The sequence below is a fragment of the Patagioenas fasciata genome, chromosome 1 (assembly GCF_037038585.1).
Source record: "Patagioenas fasciata isolate bPatFas1 chromosome 1, bPatFas1.hap1, whole genome shotgun sequence".
Classification (NCBI taxonomy): Eukaryota; Metazoa; Chordata; class Aves; order Columbiformes; family Columbidae; genus Patagioenas; species Patagioenas fasciata.
The window spans coordinates 45,434,199-45,454,339 of record NC_092520.1 but is presented as its reverse complement, the minus strand read 5'-3'; the positions used below and the strand labels follow the sequence as shown (position 1 = coordinate 45,454,339).

General features: G+C 37.7%; 1 protein-coding gene across 27 annotated transcripts in view; it reads right to left on the bottom strand.

Moving 5' to 3' along the window:
* Nucleotides 1-20,141, bottom strand: part of LMO7 (LIM domain 7) — a 132,888-nt gene that overhangs the window by 19,810 nt on the left and 92,937 nt on the right. For 20 of the 27 annotated variants that reach the window (XM_071806265.1, XM_071806278.1, XM_071806260.1 and 17 more), the window contains 10 exons: nucleotides 19,049-19,078; nucleotides 16,702-16,819; nucleotides 15,386-15,528; nucleotides 13,749-14,190; nucleotides 12,631-12,957; nucleotides 9,581-9,695; nucleotides 3,491-3,652; nucleotides 1,949-2,133; nucleotides 1,233-1,293; nucleotides 146-202 (listed from right to left, as the gene is read on the bottom strand). In XM_071806265.1, coding sequence (XP_071662366.1) covers nucleotides 146-202; nucleotides 1,233-1,293; nucleotides 1,949-2,133; nucleotides 3,491-3,652; nucleotides 9,581-9,695; nucleotides 12,631-12,957; nucleotides 13,749-14,190; nucleotides 15,386-15,528; nucleotides 16,702-16,819; nucleotides 19,049-19,078 — 1,640 coding nt within the window. The remainder of the gene's footprint in view (nucleotides 1-145; nucleotides 203-1,232; nucleotides 1,294-1,948; nucleotides 2,134-3,490; nucleotides 3,653-9,580; nucleotides 9,696-12,630; nucleotides 12,958-13,748; nucleotides 14,191-15,385; nucleotides 15,529-16,701; nucleotides 16,820-19,048; nucleotides 19,079-20,141) is intronic. The other 7 variants (XM_071806271.1, XM_071806338.1, XM_071806249.1 and 4 more) reach the window with 4 other exon arrangements.

Below are 20,141 nucleotides of genomic sequence, written 5' to 3'. Positions count from 1 at the left end.
AGAAGGGAAATTAATTATGTTGCTTTGTTGTAACTGCAACAAACAATTCTGAAGAGGCAGAGTACCCAGCACCAGACTTGTTAGGACGAGTGTGCAGCAGGAACAATTTCATGGAAGTACATGAAATGTTAGCTCTTTGGTTTACCTTGTTCAAAAAATTGTGACCGTCTTTTTAAGTTTTTCAAAGAAATAGGTTCAGATGCTATTTGAAAAATACAAAGAATAGAAACAAGTCAATGAGGTGCTGTCTAAAATACTATCACCACTAGACAAAAAAATACTTGTTAAACCTCCAATCTACAGCAACATCACTTTAGAAAAATAAAAAGCCCCTGAAACACAAAGGAAACGTAAGCTTTCATAGTAACAAACAGTTTTTAGTAGGTTACATCATATACTGATTAGTATTTCATTTTATCACTAACAATGTCCAATCACAGCAACAGTGCAAGCGTCAAACTTGGACTCAGACTCTCCTTGTCTAATTTAAGCCATCCCAACTGAGATGTCAAATTGGGTTGAGGGGCCTAATCACCATTTAAGGTCATCAGAAAGGCATCTCCAGAGGGCAAATGATCTCTTGGGGAAACTCTTCTATCAATTGCAATGTTCATTCAAGATACAATGAAACACAAAGTTCCCATTTAAGGATTACTGTTCCATTAGGAAATCTACATTCCTGGTCTCTCTCACTGTCATCGAGTAAGGCTATAAGTGTTCATAGCATCATAAGTTAATTATTATTCATACCAGAACCATCAACATTGTTCTCCAGGAGTAAAAGTAAAATAATAATAGTAGAACAAGAACTACCCTCAAAACCTCACAACTTAAATAAGAAAAAAAATTATTGAATACTCTTCACACTCTTCCTGGGCAGCGAAATAAATCGATGCTCATACTGACTCAGTTTCCACACAAGGCAGTGGCAATTATAATGAATTGTGTGCATTCTTCTCTTTCATCACAGCCACACAGTGAATTCACAACCACTAATGCCGAGACAGGTGGGCTATCATTGCTTTGGCGGGAGTTCGCCAACTGCCTAGCACATCATGGACGCGAACTACACCCTATTTGGATGCAACTAGATATCTGTGATACCTGTCTGGCTTTCAGTTCATTAAGGTCTCACTTCAACCACTGTATACAGCTTGGGATGATTACAGGTTTAGTGTCTGTGCATGTTGCAAACCCATACAATTAGCGGCTGAAAAGCAACGGTTGTTTACCTCTTTGTTCGCTAGAGCCAAGATTTCCCTGCATTCCATTTATCAACTTTGTTTCTGTATCCTGAAAAAATACAAAATAAAGGGCTCAGGTTCATTAGATTTGTGGAAGTTTACCCAATTACAAGTCTCCTCTGTCAGGAACTGTATATCACAAAACATTTCAGAACACTTTCCACAGAAAGATACAAAACTATCGAAAACTTCTTGAGTATATTATATAATAAAACTGCAGGCATTTGAGCGTAATCAATAACCAGCTGTGAACTGGTGGTTGAAATAAAATCCATTAGCTGAGGAGAAAATGTCAGAAGCTGAAATCTTCCCAATTCAGACCCTTGGCAGGCAGGAATTTATTTGCAAACATCTATACCCTTGTTTTTTGGGGCTGCAACTTTCATTTATACTAACAACAGAGGTAGAAGTCTTTTCTAAAGAATAAACACTCTGTACATTTTAGCTAAAACATAGTCTGCAAATATTTTATCACTTAGCAGTGTCCACTCAGGAATGGATGGTAGGAAGTCTTTATAACATCTTATTTACATTAATAAGTACATAGCCACATCTCTGTTTTTGCAGTACACTATATGTTCCTTAAGTAATACAAGTAAAAGTAAGATTTTCAAGGTCTTTTCCCCATCCTTCCACTATTAAGGCATTACATTTTTACTTTCTTCCTCCCCAACCATCCCATGACCCTTCAAAAACATACTCACAGAACTCTGAAGGTTGCTGGAGAAATCTCTTTTTGTTGATGTGGTGGAAACATTTGAAATGTATTCTCCAGAAGTTGCATCAATCCATTTATTTTCAGATGTACCTATAATGTTGGTAGCCATACTGGTGAGATTGAGGATTTTATGCCTTACATGTGGCAGGGAAGGCAGGTCTTTGCCCCAATCTTTTTGGTATGTGGAGGATCAAGAAATTAATGTAGACAGTAATGTCAAAGAACAGAACAAGAGTTAGTGAAAACACATTAAAATAACACACAAAAAAAACACATAACAAAAGAGGGAGAGACACAAATCAGGTGGAATTTGTGAAGACAGGAAAAAGGACTTTTATGAGCAGACCGCCTTCCCCAAAAATGCAAGTGTTAGTCACAAGCCAGGTAAAAGTTTACCAGATGTTTTGCTAATATGGACTACAGCAGCTCAACATTACAGAGTAATTAGTATTCATTGGAAACTATTTCATTAGCATTAGTAAAGATGGAGAAAATTCTTCCATTTTTACTCACACAAAGGTACGATTTGACTCCAGCAAGTGTCATTTTTCATGTCCGTGCTCAGTCAGGAAGCACAGAGGGCAAAAAAAACAGGCAGTCTGAACTAAACTAGCAAAATTGATCATGTGAAGACAAATGATCTCAGACTCCATCATTTCTTCTCTCCCACTACCTTAAGTTTACTCAATGAGTTCTTCTCCATTAATCACACTCCATTTGTGCTAGAAGTTGTGACTTGTTTCTTGTCTCTTCCTCACCTCACTATTTTTTTCCCCACTTGCTGGTAACTTATTCTCTGTAGCTTCCCACTAAAAGAATGTTTTGTATTTATACTGTGAAATAAGTCATTAGTCACACCTCCAATCCTGGAAAAACTCCTTTGGGACTCTGAAAGGGTATCGTGATTAAACCCATGGCAATTCTAGAGATGCTACAAGGCCTTCAGCCAGGATGGAAACCCTCACTAGCCAGAATGGGTAGTACCAGTCTGGAGAGACTACAGCATCGCAACATTTGGGTCAACAGCCAAAACCACAGCACACAGGTGCTACATCACCCACAAGCTATACACCACCAGAAATGCTCCCTGAAGAAAGGAACACAAGGATCCCCTTCCCTGACAAAAGGGAGCTGCTGATTGAGGGAGAGAAGCTCTAAAAATTACTATCCTCTAGAGACCAGCTCCTCTTTGTTTCTTTGGTATGGCAGGAAAGAAAATGTTATATACCCTTGTGTGGTGGTTGCACACTTTTTTACCTGTGCATCCTCTCAGAAACAGGCCAGAGCACAAGAGAGAGGTCAGTAGATCAATGCTTTGTAGACTTGCTTGTCAAGACATTTCTAATGCACGAGTAGTTAAAAAAAAGCCAAGTTGTGTTAAAATGCAACAGGCACGCTAGCAAGCTACTTAGCTTAGATACGTATTACTACTGTAAGGCTAATAAGGACTCTCAGCTGTCAGGTACAGTAGAGACAAAGCCTATTTGCCTTACAGAGCACACTGTATCTGCCTGACGAAACAACTCACCATTCTTTCCATATCGTCTGACATCCATGACCAGGTTTCCAGTTTCTAGTGCTCTGCTGATGGCTTCTTCCCACTGACTGTAGTCCATACGTGAAACCTTTGTGCCGTTGATAGCAATGATCTCATCATCTACGTGCAGCTGACAAAGCGCTGCAGGGCTACCTGCAGAAAACAAAAGAAAAATAAAATTATGTCTCCATCCACATTTTTTTTTACCACAGTTGTGATTGAGGGGAAAAAAATATCCTTCAAAAAAATGGTTATTGGTGGATATTCAGCAAGTCTTAAAAAAATCTACTACACTGTAATATAAGGTCAGTAAACTCAGTTAATATCAAAGTAGTGTTTCAATTTGAAACTTATGAACACAAAGAACACCAGTCATTTGGACTTGCAAACGTTCATATTCCAGCTAGTCCATTTAATAAATAACCTCTGGGCCCACTCTTGCCTTCAGTAACTCGCCTTTATAATCTGCAAGTGTGAGAGACACGCAGCACTACAGTGACTGTAGCCAACTATTAGCTGAAATTCAGCCAAAAAAACCCCACCAAAAAACAAAAGAACAAAAAACAAACAAACAAAAAACACAAACAAGAAGCCCACCACCCCCAACAACAAAACAAAGAAATAATAATAATAAAACTACAAATACACAAAACACAAACAAACGAACAGCCTCCACTTTGTTAACTCCAGTAGAAACTGGCTTTCTCATATTCTTATTTATATCTTCTGAGCTCTACTGACAAGAACATGCTGCTTTCCTGCTTTTCTAAAATAGTTTGTTAAGTCTGAACTGACTGGTAATTGGACTCAAGATATTGCTGGGTGCTGTTTCATTAGACTTCTCTGGATTCTACTCATTCTGTCAATTCAGAGTAAATTTTATTGCAGCTTGGACTTTGAATCATATTGATACTTCACAAGACAGGCTGGACTTTCTATGCATTTTTATCTACTACTAAAAATTGGCAAGCGATCTCAATAGCATAACAGCAGAGAGCATGCAGGACCAGTTCAACTTTTTTCTATTTAATTCAGAAAATAGATGAGCTGAGAAACTCAGATGCGCCTAAGTAAGATTTTATGAATTACATATGAATGGCTCTTCCATTAACAATGATTCCTTTAGCAGAATATAAAATGGGAAAGCTAAGTGAAAACATAGTTAAAGATTGCACACTAAATCCTCCTGTTAATAAAATAAAACAAGTTTGAATTACACAATGAAAGTTCCAAAGTAAGTAGTGAAATCCACACATCATGTTTAAAAATAAATTAAGAACAATGACATATAACATTATCAGAAACAAATGCGGACAAGCATGACAGAAGAACATAGACACCATATGCTTCATCCTGACCTTCTTCTGACTCATTAGTAAAATGCTGCTAGAAGTCTGGATTATCCACTAAGGATTCAAATAGCTTTTAATATTCCTGGTACCCCAACAAGTTAAGAAATTAAGAAATGTTATGTTTCCTCATATTGCACCAAACAATGACCCACAGAAATTCACTAAAAAACAACATTAACTGCTATGTTCAAAAAGCATTGCTGCATATTCTATTTTCTGGCATTCCTCTTAAAGTGTGAACTAAAAACCCCATTAGCAGTTTTCAGTAAAATTTTCAAAACACACCAATTACTTTTAAGCAATATTATAGAAGAAAATGTAGGATTTTCCTGTGGAGGAAGAAAACATTGGAGATGCACATTTTTTCCAGTTTATCTCCTTAGAGCCAGGAAGATATTACAGAACTAATGGATTTTCAAATCTATCAATGGAAAGTACTACTAAGAATACTATTGAAGATACTACCACTACAGTTACTATTTTCAACAACATTATATAACATTTGGAATTGCACCTGATTTCAAAATCTAAGATCTCTAGCACTAGATTTCACTTCATGCTCATGGTACAGGGAATGCTTTAGGCTCAAGGAAAGGCATCAGAACTGATAATTTCCTTGTTTTGTATTGTGACAGAATGATCCTCAGCAACCAGAAAGGGTAGCATTCATTTTATTCAGATGATTTGATTGAAATGAGACCCAGTTCAGAGGTGAGAACAGCACCTCAGCTCAGTTATGGTAAGCATGAGAGAAAAAGTGGGTTATCAATTCAGGTTTTAGGAAATGAAGGAAATTTAAGATTGCATAGTTCCTCCTGTAATATCACCAGAAAAAACACATCCAGACCACACAGATTTGAATGAATAGCGGCAGTTTCTAGACTGCACGTGGAGACTTCACACAGCCAGGACAACTTACACTGCTCAATTTTTGGCACACAACTTTGCCAGCTGCTCTTCCTCTACTGCCCCTACAGTCTGTGAATAAAAGGGCAAACATTTATTCAGACCTTCAAGAGTGCAAAACTAGAGGCCTTTATTGGGCTTTTGCTCTGATTCACCTCCAGAGAGGGCTACAGGGACTAACTGGCAATTCAGGTGCCAAAAATTGTATGGTGCCAGTTGCTTTTCTCTGTTCAGTTCCTTCAAGACCATACTATTTACAGATAATATCATTATACCTATATATCATCTCTATATAGAGGATTTAATTTACATTACATAAAACAGGTATTGCTGTTTTTCATAAATTTCCCTGAAGGTAAAAGATTTTTCTTTTACTACCCTCCACTGAAAACAAAACCAATCAAATTCATTCATTTTCCAAGTGTATTTAGTTATCTCTAATCTATCCCCATCTGTTGTTATTACAACAGATAAGTACTAACTCAGACTCATAATGAAAAGTAAAAACTTGAAGCAAATGGCTCAAATTTAATTTGTCCTGCATGCTTACAAGTGTTTGATCGCAAACACGTGCACTCCTACATAAATGCCATCTCAAAAAATGATTGAAAATACGTTGAGGGGAAGGGACTAAAACAGTAAAGATTATATGGCATTGGGGAAGATGGCAGAACAATGTCCAGATTAATGACTTTAAGGTTTTCTGTTTGTCAGGCATTAGAACAGGCTGTCCAGGGAAGCAGTGGAGTCACCATCCCTGGAGGCGTTTAAAAGGCATTTAGATGAGGTTCTTCGGGACATGGTTTAGTGCTAGAGTTAGGTTAGGTTATGGTTGGACTCGATGATCCTGAGGGTCTCTTCTAAACAAAATGATTCTATGATTCTATGTTTACCTAGTTTTTAGTATAAAGGTCGAAAATTCTTATTAAAAAAAAAAATGAGCACTATTTTTCTTTATATGCAGTAAATGGGTCTCACCAGAACGTGTTACAAGCTTATCTCTTAATAGGCTTTTTGAGAACACTTATAAGAAGCTGGTTTTGCTTGCCAAGTAGTTTTCTTAAAAACTGTTGAACAAAAAGCATATGTAGACGACAGTCATTCATATGTAGTAAAAAGATAGATGCAGGTTATCACATGATGAAAATTATATAGCTACTTAGGATGACAAGTATGTCAAGACAATGAGGGAAAGTCTTCCTGGAAGCTATTTCTGGTCTCACAAAAGAGGTGACTGGGAACACATGATATGGATTTGCCAAGCTTAAATCATATTTGATCAACCTGGTTTTCTTCAATGATGAAATTACTAGATCTGTGAACGAAGGGAGAGCCGTGGGTACCATCCACCTTGTCTTTAACAAGGCTTTTCACATGATCTTCTGCAGTCTTCTGGTATCAAAGTTGGAATGATGTTGTCACAGGGAGAATGACTAGATGGGTGAAAAACTGACTGGGCTGCCAGGCTTTACAGGTAGTGGTTAATGGTTCATATTCAGCCTGGAGGCTGATTACAAGTGGAGCTCCCCAGGGATGTATCCCGGGACTTGGCACAAAATCACAGAATGTTAGGAATTGGAAGGGACCTCAAAAGATTATCTAGTGCAATCCCTCTCTAACATGTTCACCAACAATCAGGAGTAGGAGGAGGTGAAACACCCTCATCAAGTTTGCAAATCACACCAAAAGGGAGAGGGTGGCTGATACGCTGGAGGGCAGGGCTGCTGTTCAGAGCAGGAACGTGACATTCAACAAGGGCAAATGCAGAGTCCTGCTCCTGGAAGGGAATAATCCCAGTGGTGGGGCTATATGAACACCAGCATGACCAGCAGATTGAGGGAAGTGACTATCCCATTCCCTCAACTCTTGTGATGCTGCATCGACAATACTATGTGTAGTTTTGGTGTTCATTGCAAGAGAGACAAACTAAAGCAGGTTTAATGGGAGGCCACAGGGCTGGTCAGGGCTGGAGCACTTGTCCTGTGAGGGGAGGCTGAGGATATGGGCTTATTCATAGCGAAGAAAAGAGGCTGAAGGGTGACCTAACAGCAGTCCCCTCAATACCTACCGGAGGTCACTGAGAAGGGAAAGCCTGCTTTTTATGGAAACCCGTGGCAGGAGAACACAGCATGGCGTTTACAAACTGAGACAAAGGTTGGTCTGACTCGATATGCAGTGAAAATTTTCTCTGAGAGGATAATAATGCAACACTCAGAGAGGCTGTGCCATTTCCATCCTTGGAGGGTCTCAAACCCACCTGGGTAAGGCCCTGGGCAACCTGGTCTGAGTCCAGTCTTGATACTTTTTTTGAGCAGGGGTTTTCTTTAGGTGACCTTCCAAGGTCCTTTCTAACCTGAGGTATCCTATGGCTTATCCTTAAAAAATAGGAAACGCAACATTCAGAAGTGCCCAGCTGAAAGCACATTTTACTCTTTCAAAGGGCCGTTGATCTCTTTCATCCTTCATTCCTTCAAAGGAAGCTACAGCTATTGAATAAGGGTATCACATGAGTCAGTTGTTGAAAAAAAAATGATAAAACGCATGTGATAAACAAGAATACTGAGATACAGTCCATTCTCAATTCAGTCTTTATATTTTGTACCCTTCCTGGTGAGAATGGTAATAAAGCATAACCAAAGTAACAGCCAGAAGGCCTTTATCTTCTCCTTGCCTACAGAGATGAGGATGGAGCCCATGTGGACTTTTGTGCATGACCAGTAGGAACAATCACTGCCCTCAGGTTTCTCGTTTACGGCTGGCAGCACAAAGAGACAGCCCTCTGCCTCCAAGTAACATCAAAACAGAAGCCTAGCAGCAGGCAAAGCAAATGGAAAGCTATTCTTCATGCAAAGCAAATATTAACAGCTACCATCTAATTATTAAAAGTATAGTGAGAAAAGGTCTAAAAATTGAATTGGGGGAAAAAAAAAATAGAAAAAAAAAAAATCAAGGCTGCTCAGTAAGTGCTGTGACGTGGGCCTTTTTTCTCTCTGGAAAGCATAATGAGGGACTAACTAAATTAGAAGTTTCCAGTTATTTCTCCTCTCTCACGATGATCTTGTGTTTGCTTGAGGAAAGGGCACAATTCAATACTCCTCGAGTATTAGTGGCAATGGGAAAGATCACTATTCAGAAAATAAGCGTTACATGTGATTCGCTTGTTTTTTTTGTTGTGTGGTTTTTTTTCCTTTTTTTTTTTTTTTTTAATTAAGAAAACTGAGGTTGTTCTCTGGAGAAGACTACTAAAGCTTAGAAATAAATTTTATGTATGTTTCATTTCAAGACAAAAATGTTTGGTTTTCTTCAGTATTAACACATCTGGAAAAACAACTGCACTGGAAATCAATTTAGAAGTTGTGGCTGTTTAAAAATAGTAACTGTCTCAAATTCAACGTGACTAAGAAAGGGAAAACTGAAATACAGATACTAACTCCTAAATAAGTTTCCTCTGCATGTGTTTACAAACCATACAAAGTGGTTTCTTTTAAACTTCGCTAAAAGGAACAATCTGGATATTAGAAGTCTGAAAGTCCTCCTTACCACTGTTCTGTAAGGGGCTTGGTGAATGAGTAATCACATTTATGCTTCTTCAGTGGTTACAGAAATGTCCTTGATTAGGAAAATGCATTTTTGGTACGCCTGAGTTCAACACATTTCAAGAGATGAGGATTCACAGGAATACTTTAGCAAACTAAAGATTGATTTCTTAGTTCTCCACCTGATTTTTTTAAATATTTGCCAACCTCTTAGCAGTAAATGCCTTAATTTAGAAGTCTCTGTAAAATAAACAAAACAAAAAACTGTGCAATTAATATACATTTACCTTCTTCAACTGTCTGCACAAAGGCCCCTGAAGAACTCCAATTTGTTGTAAACCCAAAGCTGCGACTGTGGCCTGGTCTCTGGTTTATACTGATTCTCAATTCACTGTACTGTTCCTGAAAAATAAAACATGACACTACAGTATCTGGTATCACAGGCATCTAAATGAGGGAAAGTTTATCCTCTAAATAAGTGAGGCTGCTTACAATGTGCACTTTAATCATCTATTAATAGCATCGCATACAAAAGAAACAGTATTGAAGTCAGTTAACTAACTCATTTGTTTCTTATTCAAACAGGTCTGTTTCCAGTTCACATTTGTATTTTCTCTACACTTTTAGCTGTGCATTTCTCTTATATTAAATGTTTTGTAAGACAATGCTACAAAATACAAGAAAACAGAGTAAACTAAACACTTAAATGGGTCTTCATGGATAGTCTTGTGAACTTGTGGAATGCACTACCTTCTGAGAGAGCACCAGTCAGAGATGTGAAAAAGCTAGATAACAGTGATTCGTCTTATTTTGTTCTTGCACATTTTACAATGGGAATCATCGGTCTCCTTTAGGGTCGCTGCTGCAACTAGGTTTGTCTGGGTGAACAATAATATTTTTCATTTTGTGTGAAATACTACTAGCTTGCTATGGATTTTAATTAAAAAAAAAAACCTAATCCCTGAATTAGCCAGAAGGCATATCTTCCATCCTAGTGGACTTCCAAAATGCTTTCCAAATCAGAATCAAAACCTAAGATTAGGATTTTAAACTACAGAAATGACTGGGAAAACATTTTGCAATACTTGCATTTGAACCCACACTGTATTATGAACATGTGTTACATATATTAACATTTTAATGTGAACTGATTAAAAAAACAATTAAAAATCCCCAAATGCATTTACTTCATTATCATGGACCTAACATCGTTACGAAAGGGAAAAAAATTAGACCGTTTCTGTCAAACACTGTTAAGATAGAGATGTTCCAACAACATATGCACGGTAGAGACCCCCGCATGTGTACTAAATTGGGTATACTAGAAGTGCACCTACATTTTAGTTGCTTAGTGAACCAGCTTTCCTGAAGGGTGTTGGGAGGGGGATTAATTTTCTGTAACTCAAAATATTTAGAAGTCTCAGTATCTAAGCCAGTTCCCCAAAGCTCCTGTGTTGGTAGGATGTTGTACAGCAGATGCAGTTGGTCAGTCCCCAGGCAGGACGCAGCCAGGGGAGGCTCCAGCAGAACCCGAGCACTGGGTGCAGAGGACAACACCACCTCAAAGCAACATCCTGAGGTTTCATCTCGTGTTACAGGAATGTTCCTGGCAAAAAAACTCTCAGTAACAGCCCAGGGTAGAAATTAATTCCTTCCTTCAAAACAGGTACTAATTTGCAAATGCTCCCATACGGAAACAGACTTCTTTTTTCTATTCGACCCAAGTCCTTAGGTGAGTGACAGCACATTAAATGCTAATCAACTAAAAGACAGTTTAGCACGCTGGGCTGGAGCATATATAACACTTTTGAATTTGAGTGTGTTCCTGGAAATTACTGTTATTGCTTTTATTTCCACCATCCCAACCCAGCTCTTCTTCAAACCTACCTCTTGTCAAAAGACTAAGGCAATTTTGTACACTGAACTTCATAATTTGGACAGGTTGCCTCCAAAACACTTAGTACTCCATAAACCTGGTGTTATTGCCCTGATGACTAGTGAACTATATCAATCTTTCAACCCTGGCAACGATTTACAAACATGCCAAATGCAGCTTGCATTCTTTAAGTTATAGCTTGAGGCACAACACAAGCTTTTAATATTTTTTAACCTTTTTTTCATTAGAAAAAGTACATTACTCATTTGTAGGAAGAGAAATTTATAGCCTTGTGACTACTGACAGGAACAAAAAATGGACTAACTACAAGTTGTTCTCATTTGGCTCACAAAGTGATACAAAGAACCTATATCTAATTTCTTTTTTCACTGATTAGAACAGCAATTCCTCTGCCTGTTGTTACTACAATACAGGAAAAAAAAAAGATCACAATCTCTTTCTTTATACAACAATTGTAGTTTCAATACATTATGATAATTTCATTGCAATGACCAAGGGACACCAAGATTATTAAACTGAAATGTGTTTCTTTTCCACAAGTGATTAGAAAGAATGAATCAAAGTGACCCAATTTATAAAAAATGGTGTGTGATTTCATAAATCAGCATCCAAGGTGATCCTCACCCAAGCAACTGGCATAATTAACTTATACAGCTGCAGCAGGAATGCAAAGAATTCATCTCTAATCTGCCAATGAACCACAATGGGTATGAACCGCATCATTAGATACTGCAGACAGATATTGACAATTAAAGTTCTTGCTGGTCATTTTTTACATGTGAAACATGCAATCAGTTGGAGGAAACAGCACTTGAAGATACATATTCCAAAAAAATCAATGAAAGACTCAAGTCCTGGATAAGCACATATGCAAGGAGATAGCAATTTGCTTTGAAATTCATTAATGTGAACATCAGCTAGATTTATTTCAAGTAAATAACTAATAAAAGGGGGGGAGGGGAGGCTCAAGCCACAACAGATGGAATAAAAGGATAGCATGATACTAATGTTTAAGGTTGGCCTTTGAAAAGCTGATCTTTATTTTCCACCACCAGTATAAAAGTGCAAATGAATGCTACAGCAGCTTATGTCATTCATCTAACTGACATACCTGACTGTGTGCACAATGTGCTCATTTGGAGAGTAACAAAAACTTTGCAAACAAACCAAATGCTTAGAATAACTATTTTGAATTATAACAAGAAATAAAATTAAATACATGACATTTAAAGGGAAGGGGAAGAAACACAAGAAAAGAACCAATTGTTTTCTTTCCAAATATTCTTATTCCTCTGAATTAAATCAAAGGAAATAGCAGTTCTCCAGGCTGCTTTCTTACAACCAAAAGATACTTGCATTAGATATAATTTTATTTTACATTATTTTTAATCTGCTGTAGCATTCAGTTACACTAAGTAATCACATTAGTTCCACACTCACCAGGGATTTTGAATCCTCAGGCTCTGGCCGAGTCACATTTTCTGCAGAAGATGCAAGTGAAAGAGAATCAGAAGGAGAGCAATACTCTGGTTTAAGAATACTGCTTCCAGCATCTTGGTCTTGGGATTTTACAGGTAATGCCAAACTAGGAGGAGGTATCGACTGAACACTTTCTTTTTCCTCCTCTTCCTCCTCACCTCTGCTTCTGAATGCACTAGTGGAGAGAGGCTGTGCGGAGTCTGGTTGTGAAAACGAACTGTTGGTGAACAAAGTTTGAGTTCTTTTAGCTTTTTCTACTTCTCCGTTGTATTTCTGGGTATCATCCATCTAGGACAAAAATGGGAGTTTGGTAAAGATGTGCTTTAAAAAAAAAAAAAAAAAAATCCTAATCTTTCACCAATCTAAATATTTAACAAAAAACCTCTCCCTTTCAAGCAAATTCTGGTTACTGTACTAACTACTAATTAGTCACGTTAAAGAGGAGCAAGATATTTTTTTACACTTGAAGCATCTGCAGAATAAATTGTCCAGACTTTAAGATAAACTTGTTAAAAGCATCTATTTAGAATGATTTGCATTCTTACCAGTTTTTAAATTGAGACAAAAAGACAAATAGGGATTTAGGAGAAAGCTATGAAAACCTATATAGTAATCAGAGAGGAAGCTGGAAGAATCATTTTCTGCATTTCAGTGCTTCACTGAGTATGCAAATTTTAGGCTAGAGTAAAATTTTGATTTCATCAAAGTTAGGAAATCTTAGGACATTTATTTCACCTGAAAATTTGTCTGTAGGATTTAATTATGTTAACTTAGCTTCAGATAATTACATCCGATGAGGGCAGGTTTGTTGATAAGGAACCCTAAGGAGACTTACTACAAATAATAAAAAGATTATTCTATCAAATATATTTATCAGCCTTATTTCTAGGACTGCCTTTAAGTATGGAAACACAAGTAAATATCTAAAGCCACAACAGAATTGCCTGCTCTGTTAACACAGCCTTCAAACAGCAGAAGACATTTCTAAAAACAACAAATGTTGTAACTCTACTGTTCCACCCCCCCCAGTACCCAAGACCCCAACATTTACAGCCTTCGGGAATGAAGCGGAATCTTACCGTGAACGACCGTGGAAGTGACGAGATTCCTCTTGATTGGACTCCAAAAGGTCTTGGTGTAACCACAGATGTTAACCTAGAGGTATCAGCTTTCTGGTAACTTCTCGGGAGAGAAGCTGAAACCTGAGCTGACCCAGTTTGAGCATTCACCGAGTAGCGGGTAGACAAAAGAGCCGAGCTCTGCTCCTCTGCCAGGGCCTTTGGCGGAGCGGGAGCTTCACGAGCGGCCGAGCTCTCTGTCAGGTTCTCCTTGCGTGGTTGGGCAGCATACGCACTTTCACCGTCCTTAGTCTTGTAGGAGCTATCTTCTTCCAAAAGGTAATCTCTTGCTGCCGACCTCGTGGAAGGTGCTTTTTCTTCACTAAATACGTCATCATTCAGTGAATACGTCCACCTGTGTTCATATTTTCGTTGCCCGTAGAAGTCTTCATCTTTGTCCTCCCTAGAGAGACAGAGCTTGTTAAAATACCAGACAAAGTGACTTGACAAACCATTGGGCCTTAAGTCTTTCAACTACTGAATGTTCAAGCAAAAGCATAAACAAAGAAACATGGTCTCTAGTAAATGAAAATGAATGGCATCATTTAAAAAATATTAATATTTTAATATTTTTTAAATTTTTTTCTTCCTCCTCCTCCCCATTTCAACACTGCCATAACACTCAGACATACTGCTGTCACATTATCAGGTTGCCACCATGACAGAATTCTCTTTGCCAAGAAAATGATACAGTTATTCAAATTATTTATACTCAGAAGTTCAGATTTTATTAAAGAACAGGAAGAAGGTAGTCCCATAATATTGCCTGAACTATATAGCTCTGCTGATGTCTCCTGTCTGTGAAAATGTTATACTAAATTTTAGATGACAAAATAAGATGGTGTCCTGAAGTTCAGTGTTGGTTTTCGTTTTGATTTGGTTTGGTCTTTTTTCTCCTGCTATTCATTCCTTTCTCAGAAAGAACAACTACCACACGGTCTTAACTACATAATTTTTGAGATTCTGACAGTACTGTAGGTTCAATACAATTGGCATCCATATTTCTACTCAAAAGACTAGAAAGAAAGACTGTCACAAGTAGAGGTGGTACTGTACTACTCAATTTATACCTTTTACTCTACGGAACAAATTTTGTTCTATAAAAACCTAGAGGAGCAATTGGGGATACAGGGGAACTGAAGTGAAAGTTTACAGTTCTGTGATATACATTAGAATTGAGCCTGTATTTATCCACCGTGGCTAAAAGAACAGTAGATGCAATGTTAGAGGAAAGAGAAACAGTTAAGCTCATCCAGGAAAAAAAAAAGCCAATTATCCAGTTCAACACTCCATTGTTTTAACCTGTTTAAAGTAGATGAAAATACTGACTTCTCAGTACATTTATTTATGGATAGCAGAGTAAAACATCATTTATAGAGCAAAACTGTCTAACATTCTGTGAAAACAATGCATTAGCGGACAATACTCCGCCTTTCAAATGCCTAGGTTTCTACACTATAATTTGCAGTCAAAATTGTGGAGATCTCTGCAGAATCAATCGCAACTTGCCAGTAAAAGCTGCTCAAGAATTCAAGGAAATAAAAAAGCTCAGATTTAAGTTAAGTTCTTCAACATAATACTCCCATCAGGGTCATTACCTCTCCTGATGCATTTCTTTCAGTGACTTGGTCCTTCTTCCAGAAACCTCAGAGGCTCTCCTTTCTATTTCTTCTCTCTCTTCCTTTTTCTTTTGCAATTCAGAAGTGAAGCTCTTTCTACGATTCTTCCATTTTGCTAGATCCTACAAGAATAACAGGAACATATACTACAATCAGATTTTCCCAAGACAGAGGCATCTCATCACATGCTAGCTACTGCCCTGGTTCTACGCGCATCGAGGCCACATTTTCAGGCACGTTCCCCCTAAAGGATTAAAGTCTTCTCATATTTTGGTCAGGTGTTACAGGCTCACTGCCTGTTAAAGTTAACCATTTTAATTACTGCACTATGAGTGGAAAAGTATATGTTTTGTCCTTTTCCATCTCCCCCCTCGCACCTCCCCCCTTGACATTATCAATTTTATTCCGGAGTACTTCATTCAATGACACATAGTTGAAAACTAATGCAAATGCCATCTGCACTTCTTTGTTGTAGGTTTTGGAATTTGGGATATTATTTTTTTTTCCAAATCACTAGTATGCTAGACTGATACATTAGCTTAAGAATAAACACGCCTGAAATTTCAAATTGAAAACATATACTTTTATATTTTCTTAATTTCTGTAAAACCACAACAGGAACTGGGAATGTTCTCCACGAAATACCAGAGCTGGGTTAAGAGACGTACTGAATATTAGAACTGAGAGGCATTAAACAAACAACTATGAACTGCTTTGCTCGGTGCTCTGTTCTTAATTTCAGCTTCTTGTTGGTAATCATTGCCAAGCACATATTTCAATAAAAAAAGAAAAGGTCTTCAGGTGACCTTATAATGCTGTGCAAAGCTACTGCATTGGTTTATAAGCTGGATTTAAAACAGAATTATTGGGGGATAGAAGCCTCAAGAATTTGCACAAGGAAATCTTATTTCCCTCCTTTCTCCCAAAGGATCAAATACTCAGACATTCAAATTTTTCATAAGAAAAGTATTCACAAATTTCAGAAAACACATGAAACTATGCCGTAACTTCTCTTTATGTCCACAGAAATCAAGCCTGGAGGCTTTATTACAACACATACAAGCCTTAACCTGAAGCATTAATCAGATACTTATGATTATATTTAAAATAATTTCAGTTCTGCATTGAACAGCCATCCCCAAAATCACTAGTAGTTGCATGAGATGGAACATTTTTGAACATAACCCTGTAGATATCTGTGTACATGCCAAAGCCTGTTTTTTAGGGTCATGGAAGGCAGGCAGCACCCAGCCCTTCAGCAGGACACATGAGGAGGAGTGAGAAAGAATATTTACTTCTTGCCACTTCATATCTTGTTCATGTAACTGTTCTTTTATCTTCTGTAGCTCTTCATAACGGATTTTGCGCAATGACTGCATCTCCTCCACGCTGACATCATTCAAAGATTTACTCCTAGAAAGAAAAAAGGAGTACTCGGCTTTATCGCATCTTAATCATTGCTTATGCAAGGGAACCTTCGAGAGAGAGATATTTATATTATTACAACTGAGCGCTTGAGTGTTATTTCGTATAGTGCAGAAAACACATGGGCAGCTGAACAGGCAAGGCTGGGACGTGCTCTAGTGCCAACACTCAAGTCAGTAGTCGCATATTTAAGCAAATAAACTCAGGTTAAGGGAACAAGTAGCTCTGTAGCAGCTTCACGTTGAGCTCCTTGCACACAACTGCTACTTCAGTTTAAACTTATTACTCTCCTTATTGACTTTGCTCTTTTCTTTGACCTCCTCAAGTCCAAATTCCCAGAAGCACCTCCTGTTCTTCCCTTCCTTAGGCTAATCATAAAATCAAGTCAGTTATTGATGCATGTTTGTAAAGATAAAAGTTATTCACCACTAAATGCTGAGTTCATGCACACCATGGGCCCCACTAAACTATGTTACCCCTCCCCAAGCCTCCCTGATGCTTCCCATCCAAGTCAGGATGGCCAACACAGCCATCTTCTCACTAATTTCTCCAACATGGCTACAAGTTTCCCCCATGAACTCCTATTCACTAGTTTCCTTCAACCTAAATTCCTCAAAGCTCACCTTTCATGTTTTTGTTTTCTTTTGGTTTGGTTTTTGTTTGTTTCTGTTTTTCCCCCTCTCTCCTTTATTCTTTCATACTGCAGTGATAAACATAACAGGACCTTTAATTTAAGTATATGACAGGACATCAAGCAAAATGCAGGCGGTCCATAATAAGGTTCAATTCTGTAAAACGAAAGGAAAGCTAGGCATCTGGGCTTTATTTTTTCAAAAATACTGCTATTTGCCTTTACAAAAAAAAAAATCTAAATGATGGAGGGGTGTGACGAAGTTCTAACAGGACTTAAAAAAAAATGCACTACTCTGATATGACAGAAAATTGGGTTAAAAACAAAACTGATTCAGCGCAGGGCCTTGCTCTAATCTCCTACATACCAAGAGAGCTCTGAACTAACAAACCAGACTCTCTCACTTGCTCCCAAGAGGCCCAACTCACTTCCATTGGTAACATAAGACTTTGGCCTCTAGAAATAAAGAATAGAGCATTAACTCTTCATACCTAATTTCTTGTTTATCTTCTGAACGGCAAGAATGCCAAATTTAGCTAAAACCTCCTGGTCACTATTGCAGAAACTCTTTTCTTGTACAGTTCTTTTCCTCATTTTTTTAATAGTTAAGTTATATCAGATGTAGAAACAATTTTGTGTAACTGAACTGTACATAAATATCAAAATTGTTCCTGACAAGTTCAAGAAAACTTACATGACCAAGGTTTCATTTTCTTTCTCTTGAGTTTCTATATCTGCCTGCAACAAAATAGGAAAATCTAGACCTAAATACAATATGCGCTAAGTAAGGGTATATTCATATATTCATACCGAGGAGCAGGATGTTACTTTCAGTTCTAGTCTTAACTTCCAAATCTTACTGGTGACTTGAGCCTTCTGAGTCTCCCTCCCCTAAAATCTAACTTATTCTCAAACATTTCTTGCTTCTTCCGGAAGTGTTTAGCCATTTACCAGGTTTTGCCTCAGGGTGAACATAAATAAATAAACAAATAAATGTACATTAAAAAAACAAAATTAAAAAATCTTGCATTAACCAAATATACTTAACATGCCATCACACAGTAAGTGGAAAAATATCTCTCTTTGAGTCACACTGTACATCATAAACAAGGCCCAATTTCATATGACACTAAGCAATAAGTTTACCACTGAGGATTCAATAACCTGAAGTATATAAAATAACCACAGCACATTAATCACTCCCATGATAAACACCATGTCATTAATTATTTCAGATTCTATCTGTACAGCCTTCAAAATAAAATATTTACTAATCATCCTTCACATTCCTGAATGTTTTAAAGCCTAATTTAAATACAGAACACCAAGTACTTCACTTTGGCAGGAATAAAATATCAGAGCTTATTTTCAAAATACCTGATAACCATAACTTGGATACCCTAGGTGCCAGATGCATAGCTTTTAGTCTCACATTCATTACATAAGTTGCCCGAGCACAGAACAACAAAGCAGCATGCACAAGTTGCTTTCAGCACATGAGTTTTTAGCTACTGTGCATGCATGAAAATTTAAACAAGAGGAGGCAAAAATGGGATTATGATCTTTCAAGCTTTTATAAAACTTACCCTTGCTCATCAGAAAGCTTTTGAAGCAGTCTGAGAAATCAAAAGAAAAGATTCAGTGTCTTAATATGCATAACAACATTAACACCATCAGTACACCAGCACTCTCACGAAGTGAAGAGGAAACTGAAAGCCTGAGGACCAGCCAGCATGGAAGAAGCACATCGGGGATCTGAGATGAGTCAAAAAAATACCAGGAGTTGCATGATGTGCAGATCAGGCAGAAAACTGACAGAAAAAGGCTGCCTGAGAGTTTCCAATGCTTCTGGTTTAGCAACACTGCACAAATAGAGCCTAGTATTAATTCTGCACCACTTATTCCAGTGCTGCTGAACAGCATGATGCTCAAGAGATACTCATTTCAAGAAATGAAAATTAATGCCGACTTGAGTCCCAACAAGAAGGTCGGCTTACAGAGCCTGTTTTCTTGTTATTTCAACCACTTCTGATACTAAAGGAAAGTAATACTTGGAATGGATAAGAACAAAAGGCCTTATATACAGGATTAGCACATTAAGTGGAGAACCGAATTAATCCAGTGTGATTCAAGAGAGTTTTAGTATTCTTGAACATGAGTATTTTATTCTATTGAATGAGTTCTTAAAACGTGAAATATTTTTCAAGCACTTCAGAAATATTCCTCACTGAAGCTCACAATTTGTTAACAGTATCAAGCTTAAAAATTAAACACAGCAACATCAAAGTATCAACTGGAACACGGAAGTGTCTTAGTCACAAAGTGATGATGCACAGCTGGGAGAACTGCAACTTGCAATGCCGTATTTTCAGAATTAAGGAAACATTCAAGACCCTGCTCTCCCTCAGCAAGTACAAAATCCAAAGGAGAGCTAGGAAGCAGTTAAAGACAGTACTCAGTCAGAGAAAAGAAATTTTGAGTATACCAGGAAAGGATTAGGGGAAAGCATTAATTGGGACTGGACTGTATGAAAGCAGGGGAGAAATACTGGCAGAATGTCATAGTGGAATTTAACATTACGTGGACACACAATTTGCATGCATCGTGACTTTTGGCGGGCAAAACAACGTTGGTTTCTTTCTTCACCTCATCTAATCATCTCAAAACTGTGGCAGGACA